The 14,582-nt window shown below is 44.4% G+C and overlaps 1 protein-coding gene across 1 annotated transcript in view; it reads right to left on the bottom strand.

Moving 5' to 3' along the window:
* The window catches only part of FREM1 (FRAS1 related extracellular matrix 1), a 1,195,879-nt gene that overhangs the window by 23,678 nt on the left and 1,157,619 nt on the right, over positions 1 to 14,582 (bottom strand). The window contains exon 35 of the mRNA XM_069626057.1: positions 7,630 to 7,745. Within this exon, the coding sequence (XP_069482158.1) occupies positions 7,630 to 7,745 (116 nt within the window). The remainder of the gene's footprint in view (positions 1 to 7,629; positions 7,746 to 14,582) is intronic.

Raw genomic sequence — 14,582 nt, 5'->3', positions numbered from 1 at the left:
TTACATAATACATTAGACAATAAGAAGGAACCAATACCATTTTCACACGGAATGCCCACCTGTCCCGATATAATTCCGAAAAGCAGCCAAATCTCCCAGTTTGTAAGAAAGTCTTTCATTCAAGATGATGTCTGCTAAACATACCCCAATGCTCCAGCGACGGGGGTGTCTGACTATGCTGTACTGATTAGCTCTAATAACATTTTCCTATAAGAAAAAGGCGATGTTCTGGAGCGAAAAGCTGACATTTGAGATAACCCACAATGCTTTGCTAATGTGGCTCTAAACAAAGGTGCACTTCTAGTAATGGCTAATGGCCGGCGCTTTGGCATGTAAGTCTTAGCTGAAAATACGAAGTTTACTTTCATATTTCAAGTATAAGGGTTTTTTCAAGTTTGTTTTAACCCAACATAACTTTGCTAGTGCTTTCTAAACATACCCCAATGCTCCAATCACAGGGATGTTAGACTATACTGCGCTGATACCTAATAAGAGTGAAATGCGTATGCGTATGTCTTTTTCAACCCAAGAGCTCTCTCTCTTGGGTTGAAAAAGCTATGTATAAAATGCATTGCTCTATAAGACAAATAATGTTCAGACGCCGAAAGCTGGCATTTGAGCTAATTTGCATATCCACAATTCGTTGATCATGCGGCTGTGAACTAGGTGGTGAAGTTCCAATGATGGCTAGTGGGTGGGGCTGTGGCACGTGTGACTTAGCTGAAATGGTTTATTTTACTTTCTCAATCAAGATAGGTATCTGAGCACTGCTCTGGTTAAGGCCGTCTGCTGGTTGGGGAGAACCTGCAGGAAGAGCCTCCCGTCATGTGAATGAAAGACAGTGAGACAAAAGCATCTTTTATTTATGCCAGAACGTTCGCTAGTTTAAGGAAAAAAGAAAGGAAGCGGAGACAGTGTGCAGAGAAGTGATGGGCCAGAATAGATAAAAGGAAAGAGTAGGATGGTGAGAGGATGGAATAGAAGATACATTTGCATTAAAGGAACACTCTGTGCAAAGAGAAGAAGGCATACACGTATGAATAAGAAGTATAACATTGAAAGGATGCATGATGGGACAGGTGGAGCAAGAGAAGTGAAAGAACATGGAAGATAGTTGAGAGGAACTAAATTATGGGGAAGAAAATCTGAAGCACAAGAAGAGGTAAAGGAATACCAGGGAAAGAAAATTACTGATGCGAGTGAGAGAAGAAAAGAAGTGCAATCAAATGTATGATGGAGAGAGGAAACAAATAAGCTAATGTAAAAATGTAGGCGACGAAAGAGGAAGGTATAGAATGGGGACAAAATGTATAAAGAGGGAGAAGAATGACTAGAACGAAAGGGGAGTTTAAGAGAAAAATGTAATGCAATGTGGAAGAGGGAGGAGAACAGGCGAGTATACGCCCATGTTTATCCAGTGTCCCAGTACAGTGTCCGAGTACAGTGTCCGAGTACAGTGTCTGTAGCTAGTCTTCGTCAAAATGTATCAACATAACGATATCCTAGAACTCTGCTTTAAACATACCCAAAATGTATCTGAAAAGCATTACATTAATCAAAATGTCTTTCAAATTGTTCAAGTATTTCTGAATTGGCCCATACATACTCCCACTATTCTAGTGTTTTGCCTATTTCAGTGCTTTGCCATGTTGGTCTGTTATATATGTTTCAGGGCCCACATGTTGTCACTCTTCTCTGGCTGTTTTTTTTTTTAAACATTTGTAAATTATATTTGTGGCCTGCTCCAGTTTTAAACCTGGAAAATCTGGTCATCCCGTATTTTAAAGTAGTAGGAAATGTTCCAGTGGGCTTTATCATGAAATAATTGACTGCTAATTAGTTAGAGGTGCTGAGCATAAGACGAGAGACTCTAAATGGTGCTACGGTCAATTTAAATTCCCATGACAAATCCATCTCGGAAGGGCAGAAGCACTTTTAGGGCATTCCACCGACAAACATCGCAATGTTCTATTAGAACATTCTTCAAGGACAGAGCCCACCGTGATCATAAACTGATCAGACAGAGATTAGAGGCACCCTGCCCCCAGTTAAACGGTGAGGAGGGCCTGGGGCTTCTTGAGACATCCTTAAAGGCTCATTTACTCTTCTAGCCGAGTCCGAGTACAATGATTCCCACCACCTCAAGGAGTATAATTATATTCTCCAGGCACAGTGAATAAGATTGCTTCCGTTCATCATGATTTTTGCAAAAGAAAGGTTGCCACCGGGTGGAGGGACATCAGGAACCAAACTGGACAGTCCTTGAGATCTGTCACCGGGTCTACAAGAGCGTAAACTCGAGTTAAACCAAATCCTGTATGGTCCTGTGCTCTTACTCCTCAAAAAACCACCCTGTTAAGCTCTTCAGGATGCCATGCAGCCCGATTCACCCAGACTCTGTGAACCTCAATGTGGGTCCTACTCCAGAATGTTCTAGCGATTGGCTGTTCTTTCAATATAAGATCACATGCATCTGAACTGGAAATCGCCCACTGTTAATTCAGAGTCCTGGCCTTGGGTCCAAGAGGGTTTGTCATGACAAATGTAAGCCCTGTCCTCGTCATAGAGCACAATGCATTCACTGCTGTATGAGTTGGACTGCCTGGGATTATGACAGGGGGCAAGCTACTAGCCAGCGATAACAAAAGTCACTTGTCTTCCCAATTCTATACATAGACCCAACACACGATTTCTTACTTGGCAAGAGGCGAATTTCCCTATGCCAATGGCTACTGCAAATGTTGCATCCTGAATTATGATGCCTGTTCATTAGGTTTTTTTAAATACGCAAGGGTAACCTTTGCTAGAAGAACTTGTTAATTGGTCACTTTGAATGGGCGTGGACTACGCACCTTCACAAAAAGGATCTCGAGTCTGCCTCTCAATAAAAAGTCTCTCTGACGATCAACTTATCTGCAATCTTCTCCTGGTCTACAAGCTTTTGCTGATGTTCGTTTTACCACAACGGGAAACAACCTGGAAGAAAGTGGCTTCCTCAATAATTTTAAACCTGGTTTTAGACATGGTAACAGCACACCCAGGTCAGTGAGGTGGGCGATTTCCTATTGGCCATGGAAAGGGATTCTATTGAAGTCCTTGTCATGTTGGACATTTCCTTGGCATTCACATCATTGACTGCAGCAGGGTATTGACCAACGTGTAGGACCTGGCAGAGATTGCGGCAGACATCCTTGAATGTCTCTCTTCATTCTACATGGCAAGAGCCAGCCGGTGAGCATTTGTGCTGGTGGAATATGGAGAGCAGGAGGAGGCACCCTCACCACGATGCAGCTCCTAATGGTGGTACATGGGGGGGGGGGTGGTTCACCTAAGGCTCCCCCAATTTTCCAATTCGGGCTAAAGATGCCTTGGACACAGTTACTTCCTGCAGAGTTTGTGGACAGAGAGCGCAATCAGGGTTTCTTTGTCTAACCACGATTCTATGGCACAGATTAAATGTGTGTCCCATAGGCCATGAATACAAAATCTATTTTGTTTATCAAATGTAGCTAAAGGAAACCCCACATGTCGCAGGAATGTTTTGGTCAAATCAAATAGATTTTATGACAGTGTGTACAATATGATATAAGAATCTATATTATGTGTTTTTTAGCATCCATCATATGGCTGGATTATCTTGCTTGTTTTCTTGCTGGATGCTCCTGGTATAGCAGTTTTTACCTCCAAAACGCATTAAAGGTTTTCTTTTTGCTCAGGCAGTGGTCTTCAAACTGGGAGGTTCACCCCCCCCCGCGCCCAGGGGAGGCCGAAGGATGTCCAGGAGGGGCCCCAGACTCTTTAAAAAGGGATTAAGATGACTGTTTGTCATATAAAATACAAGCATATTTTCTTCTGCTTATATTTTCTATTAAACTGAGTCACCTTAATCCTTTCTTAAAGAGCCTGGTCCCCGGTGGGCATCCTTTGGGAGACCCTTTGGGTGCCAACCCCTAAGCAGAGGGCACAGACACAATATTTTTGCTCAAGGAGGGGCTGAGTCTGAAAATGTTTGAATACCACTGGCTTAGGGGCTTTGTGTTTAGTTCATCTCAAAAACAGCTCCTTATCAATTAATGGCTGTAAAGTGCGAAACAAGGATATTTTACAAGAAAGGAATTTGAAAAGCTTGCCACTGCTTTAAGTGCTGGCTCAAGCAGCAGGCACTGTGACATCACAACTCGGGGGAAGGCCCTGATTACAATGTGTTGTGATCTCATTTTTCTACTACAGCTCATTAGTAATGTCATAACTAGCCTGTTATGCATGGGACAAAGTAGCCCCTACCGTACGGCTGAGTTCCTTTATAAGGTCACAGAACTCTGAGGTGACATACCTTTTTACGTAGGATAGGGGATATGTTATTCCTTATAATACCTAGCCATACAACATAATCCTATTTCAGATCTGGCCTCTTACCGGGTCAAATCTAATAGACATCCCAGTTGCTGATACATAAACCAATTTTAAACCTTTCTGAGTTCAAGCAGTTTAATAAAATGCACCTAAAATACGTCTATGTTTTGTGCTTTAAATTAAGTAATAACACGCAGATTCTTACTCTCATGTATTCAACTCCAGCTGTCACAAAATAAACATGCTACTTAAGCAGTTTATTAACAGTTAATGGCTGTAAAGTGATACAGAAAGCTATTTTACAAGAAAATAATGTAAAACACTTAATTAAGTGATGCAGTGACAGCTGGCATTCTGCACTGTGTTGGCTCAAGCAGCAGGCATTGTGAGGTCACATCTGAAGCGTAATAACTTATTACAGAGCAATAGTGATATCATTTTCCTATTACGGGAACGCTGTCAAGATTATTTACAGGCTTGTATACAGGTATTGCAGGCTGCAATGTATTATATAAGGGATAACGCACCCCCTACTGTTTGTTATAAGGATATTGCAAGACAACAAGGAGCTCTGAGACCAAGTAAAGGAATGAGGCCAAAGGGTCTGATCCTTTATAAGGTTATACAACTCCAATGTGACTTGCAATATCCTCATAACGTACAGTAAGGGGTACTTGACTTGGAAGGGATAACCATATAATACAAGGCCTTACACTGTCACCTCCTTTAATATGTGGCCTCTTGTTCAATGTATTGCAAGAAAGATCCCAGTTTCTGATGCATATAATCAATGTAGGATCTGTTTGGATATACAAAAAAAAGACATATGCAGCTTCTAATGTGTTGCGGAAAACGTTTTAAGTAGTTTAATACAATGCATCTAAACACGTTTTTATTTTGTGCTTCAAAATATACAATAACTTGCATATTCTTGCTATCTGTTAAACTCCAGCAGTGCACAAAATAAACATACTACTCTAAACAGTTTCTCATTAGTTAATAGCTGTAAAGTGTCACAGAAAGCGATTTTACAAGAAATACATGTTTAAAGCTAGTTATAGCTTTAATGAAGTGCTGCAGTGGAAGCTGGGGTTGTATGTTCTTAGATATCCAGGCTTTTTTTCGCGGAGTTTTTTGCAAAAAAATTTATGCCTAAAAAAGCCCATCCATTTTTTTATATTGGGGGGTCCCCTGCCCTCAATCCCTGCTTCCCTGTTTTGTAGTCCCTATAACCCACAAACCCCTACCCCTTATATGCCCTTACCCACCCACCCCCTATATTTTTAGATGAGTTTTTCGGCCAAATGTTTTCGCCAAATAACCCCGCAAAAAAAAGCCTTGCGATGTAATAACGTCTTACTGAAGCTGGAATTCTGCGCCGTACTGGCTCAAGCATCAGGTATTGTGACGTCACAACTGCCAGAGTCTGGGGAAAAAAGTGGGGGGATTGATTTATGCAGTGGGGAGTGACATCACAGGCAGTGAAAGTAAATTGAAAGAAATGTGCATATTTCATTTTAGGATGTCTTTCCCAACTCAAGAAAAAAGTTACTGGATAAATAAGCTTTTCTCAAGAGAACATGTTTTCTTAAAACATTGATTGCTCAATAGAAAATGTGTGCACCTTTTACATCTAATAATGTGTACGACCATGTTTCCTGAACAGTAGAAAGTCAATATGAGTGTTTTGAAAGGATCTGTTTGGAAATTCTTGTGGTCTTGTGGCAAAGTGTCTTGCCTCATAGCTGCGCGACGCAGGTTTGAATCGTGGTCATGATTTGTTGAATCAAGTGGAGGCAGCACTTATAATACGCTGAAAACTCACAAGAGGGATCAGAGTTTGCCCTCTGAAAAAAGTGGGCAGACGCCATCCACATCCGTGTTCCATCGACTTGAGCCCTGATAATAACCGATTAGAGAACAGTAGTGATAACTTGTTTTATTGCAGGTCAGTAGCGATGTCGCAACTAGCCTGTAATTTAGGCTGCTATTGCAGGCTGCCATGTTTTAGAAGCAAATTATTCACAGGCTTTTATATAGAAATTGCAGATTGCAGATTGGATAACGAGTATAATTTCCAGCAAATATACTTTGTGCACTTCAATTTATTGCGTGCTATATGCATCTCGCTGTGCCTTTTTATCACCCATCTACCTTCCTAAGAATGAAACCAGACTCATTACTATTTCTATAGTCTTGACAAACATTGTGCAAAGCTTGCCCCTACACTACAGGTTGCTGCTCTTTGTAAGCCCTCCACAGAGGATTTGGGAGAAACTTCAGAAAACCTACCTTCACCATTGCATTCTTAACCCTGACATGCCATCAGATTCCTATAACTCCCCTTCCAGCCATTACCACCCAGGATATATTGTGTGTTTAAAATGGTGGGCAGCTCGAGCCTTGAGACAGAGGTAACACTTGCTAGTGGCCTTTAACCCTCACCATTTCATTCCAACTTTGACCACATTTTTAAGTAACATGCTGCTCAAGAGTGGCTATATCTAACAAAAGCAAGATCACCCAAGGCAATTCTCCCTACCCACTTTTGGCCAGACCATTTAGGGAGTCTTTTCAGGGAGCTTAAAGGAATTGCCTCAACAACAAGTTGGTCCCCAGGGGAAAGACTGAAATCTGGATCTACAATGTAGAACTTTAACAAACCACAGTCTCCTGTGTAGCAGGGTTGGCCTGGGACAACAGTCCAGGGCAGCAAAATAAAAGTGGCCCACATTCGCAAATCACAATTTATGACTTTTCATGGCAAACTGTTTTAATATCTCCTGGGGTCGTATGTTCATAGTAAAGCATTTTAAATTATGTAGTGCCAGTAACATTGTTTCGAACTAAAGGCAGCACAATGTAGTAAGGTTTCAGACTGAGATGCCAGGAGCCAGAAAACATGGCCGCCAGGACCTCCCAGGCCGGTCCGTCTGGCATCGCCCCAGTGCCAAGTGTGGCCAGTATAATACTACTCTCCAGAGGGGAAAATAAAACACGTTTCACAGCCCTATTGGCATGAATGCGCTGGCGACGGCTACCATGTCAGCTGGCCTGGCTAGTAATAAGGTCCATTGATTTAACGTGCTGATCCGTGCTGTGTGCCACATTGGAGAGTTTCCCTGGACGCAGTCCCACTCCCATCCAAGGACATGCTGCGCACATGTTTTTATTAGGGACCGGTGTCTGGAGGAGAGAAGGGCAACATTTTCTGCTAAGTGAAGAGAAAGGGCACTGACATTCCAAAAACGAGCAGAAACCTTGCGCGCCGCTTACCGTTCCCGGCAGGCCAGGGCCGCTGTGCTCCACGTGACTTTGTGCTCGGCGCTCAGGAGATAGCAACTGCCTTCACGGTGGGTCCAACCAGACGGGCATCTCTTAGCGCTGCCATCCTAAAATACATGTTACATCATTTAGAAAGCCCTAACACAAACCATTGATTTAATGAAGAATGCCGCAGCAGCGCCATAACGAGAAACACGAGCACGGCCAGCTCGGCTACTTCCGCCTTGCCGCCAAACGATTAAAAAAGCTGGGAACTGTGGGAGCTCAGTTCCAACGCTTGTTTCCTGGCGGCGCTGCTTCAGCCCCGCAGACACATTAATATTTCATGTGTTGCAGCCGGGCCGCGGCGCGGTTGTTATTGATGACAGGTGAGTATTAGTCTCTGTGACCCCTGCAGGGACAGAAATGATGCTTCCTGTGTCAAAGGAGCGTTGGCAGTTCGGCCTGGTTAGAGGAGTGGTGTGGTGTGCTGCGATGCCGCGCTTAGCACGGCTATGCCAAATGCGAAGTGTAATAAAGCGGGGTGGGAAACCGCCCCCCGCCCCCCCACCACGGAGACAGCTCGTGGGTTGAACGAGAGGCCAGACAGGAATCAATTACAAGCCATTTACTGTCTGTCTGAGAGGAGTCAGTGTGTGGTCAGTGTTACACGAGCAGATGGATTCGCCCTTAATGCTGATGTATAGGTGTCTAGTTTGCAGTGAAAACACCTTTCTTAATTAGTACCAATTAGCACCCAAACAACAGACCTAATGGGTAAGTACATTTGACTTCTGCCCACAACAGAGTGGAGGCATGCTGCCAAGTCAGTGCAGACACATGCTCCCTCGTTCTGATTAACCCTTAGCTCGCCTTTCACCAGTTTAGCACTAAAGACAAAAGGGAAACTGGCCCCTTGGAATCGGGTTCGTTTCTCGATGTTTGTGGCTACTGTGAAACACCACTTACTAACATTGACCCTGCTGTCGTATTTTCGATAGAGATTTATTTTTAACGTAAAGTACAACAGATTGCTCTGATTACTTACCAGTAATGTTCATTATGCCCAGTCCTAGCCTTCCCCGTGATATCTATGAGCAACTCCATGTTCCAGGGTGGGTGGGATTTGGATGGATGGAGACGGGTGGCATGCCGGAAGTGCAGAACAGAGTTGCAGAATGTTTGTCCGGGGCGCTCTTGGAGGGAGTGGACGGAGGAAGGATGGAGGAGGAGGAAGAAGATGAAATGGCCGCATATCTTGAAGAGGTGTTTGTAGATGAGTATGCAGTTGGAGGTAAGGATGAATGGAAGAGTGAGTTGGAGTCAGATGGGACTCTTGGCAAGGAGGTTGAGTGAACCAGGAAGTGATGGCCGCACTTTCCCCTTCTCCTCCCTTCCATGCACTTTTCCCCTCCCTCTCTCCCATGCACTTGCGTGTTCTCAATGTCACTGGGCCTAGTAAGATCGTTGTTTTTGTTCTCCCCTGTTCCCCTCCCTTGACTTGTCGCGCTCTGAAACACTTTACGAACGGGATAGAAATAAAATATCAATATGATATGATATGATATGGTATTTGTAACGCGCCTATACACAAGTGTTTCAAGGCGCGACGAGGCAGGGAGGGAGGGAATCAAGGGGAAAACAGACAAACGATCCTACTAGGCCAGGTGTCATTCAGATCGCGCAAGTGCAGAGGTAAGGGGAAAAAGGAGGAAGTGCAGGGGGGAGGAGGTGGGGGGGAAGTGCAGTACAAGGTAAGTAGCGTAAAAAAATAATAAATAATAAATAAAAAGGGCCAGCTGGTGGCAAGTGCGAGGTAAGTGCAGAGCAAGTGCTGGGAAAGGGGCTGTAGGGATACAGTGACAGTCCCACAGTGCAGGGGGAGCCAGGGAGGCAGTGCAAGTGGAGAGTGGCTGGGCCCTGGACCGAGGTTGCTGAGAGTGGCCCAGATGCAGGTTTAGTGCTGAATTCAGTGGGGAGTTAAGCAGGATTAGCAGGGGAGAGGGAGAGAGAAGGCAGAAGCGAAGAGGAAGGTTTTGAGGTGCTTCCTCAATAAAAAGAAGGTGATGGATGATTAAAAGGTATATTGGGACCTTAAAGAAGCGTTAACGGTAGAGGATGGTTTGCTTCTGAGAGGAGGGGCTCTGGTGGTTCCGGAAGGTTTAGAGGAAGGTTGGTAAATAAGGCCCATGAAGGGCAGCCAGCAATTACGAGCACTAAGAGGAAATTGAGGGAGTGGTATTGGTGGGCAGCGATGGATGTCATGGCTGAGAGGGAAGTAAGGGAGTGTTGGAAGTGCCGAAATTGTGACAAATCTATGAAAGTTCAAAAACAGGATTTGTTACCTGTTGCACCACCTGAGGGCGTATGGGCTTGAGTTGCGGCGGATGTACTAAGGCCCTATGAAATACTTGTAAAGGAATGTAGGTACATGATTGTATTGGTTGACTATTTTTCTAAGTGGCCGGAAGTGAAGTGGATCAAGCAGGTGTCCAGTGGAGAAATGATAAAGTTCTTGGAACAGCTTTTTAGGAGGGAAGGATACCCTTCTAAGGTTGTGAGCAACAATGGGTCGCAGTTCAAGAGTGCAGAGATGGCTGTTTATGCTGAGAAGAGGGGAATACAATGGAAATTCACATTGCTGTATAGGCCACAGTAAAATGGGTTGATAGAGCAATTTAATAGAGTGATAGTGGGTGTGGAACAAGCGATAAGGATTGGTGTGGATGTGAAGGATGCTGTAAGGAAGATGTAGTGGAATGTGAGGGTGGTGCCCAGTGGTGTCACAGGGCTTTTGCCTTTCAAACCTGTGAGAGCAAGGGAAGCCAACACAGGTCTCAATCCTTCCTGGGTTAACAAGGTAGTGGGAAACAACCGTGGAGAGATGGAGATGAGTGAGCAATTGAGAGGGAAGTTGATGGAGGCACAATTGAAAAAAAGAGGAGTTATGATGTGAGAAAAGTTGCAACTGTGCCTGCACTTATTTGCGCCAAGATACATTACTGGTGTATTTCCTTTTGCTATGAATGACAAATCCAAAAGTTCTGTTGTATTTGTTAAAGTTTTTTATTTTTAATTTTCAGCCCCTCTTGGATGGCACATGTTTCGGCGTACAACCTGCGCCTTTTTCAAATCCGGGCCTTTAATGTGTCATTACGGTTCACACAAAGAATAATGTTCTTGTTGTAAATGAAGCACTTTTAGTCTCCTGATCCTCTCCTGCCTCTGCTCCGAATGTATTCTGTGAGGTGTCTGGTTCCTTGTTCATCTGAAAACGGACCTGTTTAGTCAGAATGTTCCTATTTCCCCTTTTAAAGCGTCTAATTTGGTTCAGGAAACCATGGCCTTTTGGCTTACTTGTCCCCTGCACTGCATCCAAATGTCCTTCAGATTCATCTTCTGCTTCCGAGCTTGCTGGTGAGGTGTTGGGAGTGCTCTCTCTTGTTTAGTGAGTTTATTATATTTCTCCTGAAACGTGTACACCTTATCATCTTGGTATTCTTTGAGGGTTTCATACATTTTCTGAAAATTCTTTTCCTTTGTAACATCAAGAGCTTTTGCTTCCTTGATTTCTTGCTTGATATTATCTATTTGTTCTGTTGCCCTTTTGTGTTCTCTTTGCGCATGTTCAATTAGCATTCCCAACATTTGTTTTGAGCATTGGTTGAGGTTTGATTCCCAGTTGTCTGCTAAATCCTTGTCCTCATCTTTGTTAAAGTCTGGGAAAATAAGAATGCGAAGTCCTCTTGGTTTTTGTTCTTTGGATAGGTAATTCTTCAAAGAGATTATCTCCCAATACTTATCTATTTCTCTACTAGAGGCCCTTCCCAGTTTCACACATTTGTATCTAAGGTCCTCTCTTTTCGGGGTGCTTGAACTGAAAGCATGGGTATTGTTACCTCTGGGAGAGAATAAGTTGTTGGCTTCTTCCTCTCTATTTTCCAAGTATTCAGCCATTCTTATTGGTTATTCTAGGAGTGGTCTGCGTGGTACTTGATATCTATAATGAACAGTTTTCTAACATTGAGGAACTTTTTTGAGATATCATAGGCCTGTACCTTCGCGACCAAATCGGGGTTACTTGGTGATTATTAGCCTTTTTAGGGTTTTTGTCTTTTGTGGTTGGTTCTTTGTCGCATGAGTGTAGGTCACTACGGAGACACTGAGTTCCTCTACTCCGTTTGTAAACTGTAGGAAAAGTTGCAACTGTGCCTGCGCTTATTTGCGCCAAGATAAATTACTGGTGTATTTCCTTTTGCTATGAATGACAAATCCAAAAGTTCTGTTGTATTGTGAGTTATGATGTGAGTTTGGGAAAAATGACACGGTTCAAGATCAAGCTGCCGGAAGGGTTGTGGGTAAGGATTAAGAAGGGCACCATGGGTCTAAGGGGATGTCGACGTTTTCGGAGCCCAAGAGTGTTTTTAGAGTTGTTATCTAGTTCTGTGAGGGTGGAAGATGGCTCCATTTGGAATTTGGACAGGGTGGTTGCAGTTGAAGGGAGACATTATGATGGGTGTGCTCCTGTGTTTGGTGGTTCCAGGTTGGTGGAAGGTGGAAAGGTGTGTGGTATCTATGAGCAGCTCTAGGTTCCAGGGTGGAATTTGGAACAATGGGAACGGGTGGCAGTTGGATTACAGAGACGGGGGCCGGGGAGCTGAGAGGAACTCTTGGGTGCTGCTCTGTGCTCTGGGTTTTAGCAATAAAAGCTACTTACTGGTTCTCTTTCTACGCGCCAAGTCACTTCACCTCATTACAGTCATTTATGAAGGCCATCCACCTTCCAACTGAACCCTTTCCCAAAAAGCTTATTTTTCTTTTTTGGCCCCTGCTCCTCATAACCTAGGGTGAAAAGCACCTGGCCCATCCCATAATCCTCCTGACTATACCAAAGGAACGTGGACAACCTTACCTCCATGGAGGAAAGGAGGGTGTTAGTACTGTGATGAGGAAGAGTAGGACAAGGCGTAATGAAGATTTCTGGTATGTAATCAGAGCATTACTTCCATGGCCTCTCCGAAAAGGGATGAGTTCCCCCTGCACAGCAGGTGCAGTGGCCATCAACGGAGAGTGCCAAGCTACCCCACACACGGAGGTAAAGGGGGAGGAGGGTGTAGAGGGCATCCCTCACAGAGACCAACATGCGAGGGGTAAAGCAAGGCGCTATGGATACACGCATAACCAGACCATTCAGCTGGCCTACTTCAGGTCAGCCACGAGTCCCAGCCCTGATCAGCCCCACTCCAAACAGTGCCAGGGAATCACAGAAGTCCCAGACAAAGATCAGGGAAGAAAGCAACCTTAAGACAACTCTCAACTTGAGGGCACCCTAGCAATAGCCATGGAAGACCAGGCTTGCACTGGCCTATAGGGAAATGCCCAAAGGGCAAGCCCAACATTCTACTGTGGACCAGTTTTTCTGGCCAAAGTGGGTCAGTTTGATGGGTTGCTGCACTCGTTTTACCCAATGTTGCTAACCAAATATGCTTGACAACACTCTATTTGCTGTATATTTTAGCAAAAATTCCCCCTTTGGTAGTATTCAGTCTATCCCAAAAGGTAATGAATTGCAACTTGCAATCATAGGGCACATTTGTATTGGTTCCTGGAGCGATTTTATGTGTCAGTCTGATCCTGAGGAAGACAGGGCCCAGAGTTTCCTGCAAGATGGGCCCAGCAATCCCTGCATTATAAAAGGGTAAAATCCCATGGCAGCCCACCACTATGGGTGGGGGGCTCCACCCCCTACCCTGGGTGGCAGGCTGCAAACTTGCCTAAAATAATAACACTTATGTTTGCTTTACCCTTGATGCACAGTGTTAGGAGGCAAGGACGTCATTTCACCAAAATGCCTGGGGTAGTGGAAGTGACATCCCATACCCGATGACATCGGACGAAGTGATGTTATATGACCTTTTACCGCAATGCCATAACATGACATTTAACCCCGTTGTTAGCACCCAAAGTGACGGATGAGTATAAAACACACAAAAGCTTGCATTTCACGAAATACCAAACCGGAGCAGACATAAGACTTTTTTAGATCCCAGCCACATTTTAAGAATGGAGCTGCCTTAATATGCCCTGGAGGGGGTCATCTTATGACATAGTTAGACACAGTAAAGCCAACATAAGGCAGGGACACTGCCATGCATATGCTACTCATGTGGCAATTAATTGCCAACTTATACAATTATTGCTGCACATGTGATTCTAATTGGCTGAGAGGAGGTCAATCATGATTTCCTGCTTCCTTCGGCGCCAGGAGCGTCATTTTATAGGAACGGATCACATGAGGATCTCTATCCCAAGATCACCAGAAGGGAGGTTTTAAACCCACTCACGAGAAACCGATCTGTCAGGGCGGGAACAGAGGTTGAGCTCAGAATGTCAACAATGAGAGGCTGACAGTGGGGCTAGGCCTATGAGAGGGGCCCCACCTCCAGTGCTCTTTGCAGGGGACCAATTGACTTTACTAGCTAGCTAGAGCCGTGACTCAGGCCTTTATTTAGCAATGCCTACTGCAGTGCAATAAAACGACTGAGGTGTCAGTCTGTTGCCAGGGTTTCCAACTTTTGGCTCTCAGGATGTTTTGGACTACAATTCCCATCAGCCTAAGCCAGCATAGTCAATGTTCAGGGATCCCAGTGGTTTTAGTTGACAAAACCTGGAGAGCCAAAGGTTGCAGACATAACAAGCCAACAGCTGCAGTTTACTGGAAACGTTGTGCTGATTTTCCACAAAAGAACAAAGTAGGTGGTCGTTAAATTGCTACCAGACTTCTCACTCCGTGCAGAAGTAGGAAAAGGGCAGTGAAGCTGCCTCAGGACTGAGAATGTCATGACCTGCTCAGGGTTTGAGCAAAGGCTCACTCACCGCGATCTAAAATTATGGGCAACCAGGCTGCCCAAGCCGCTGTCCCAGGAAAGCAGGCAATATATACAAAGCGCTTACATAAAACATGT

Source organism: Ambystoma mexicanum, chromosome 6p (assembly GCF_040938575.1).
Source record: "Ambystoma mexicanum isolate Mex_15411 chromosome 6p, UKY_AmexF1_1, whole genome shotgun sequence".
Taxonomy (NCBI): Eukaryota; Metazoa; Chordata; class Amphibia; order Caudata; family Ambystomatidae; genus Ambystoma; species Ambystoma mexicanum.
Note: the sequence above shows the minus strand (reverse complement) of the source record. Positions and strands in the feature narration are given on the sequence as shown.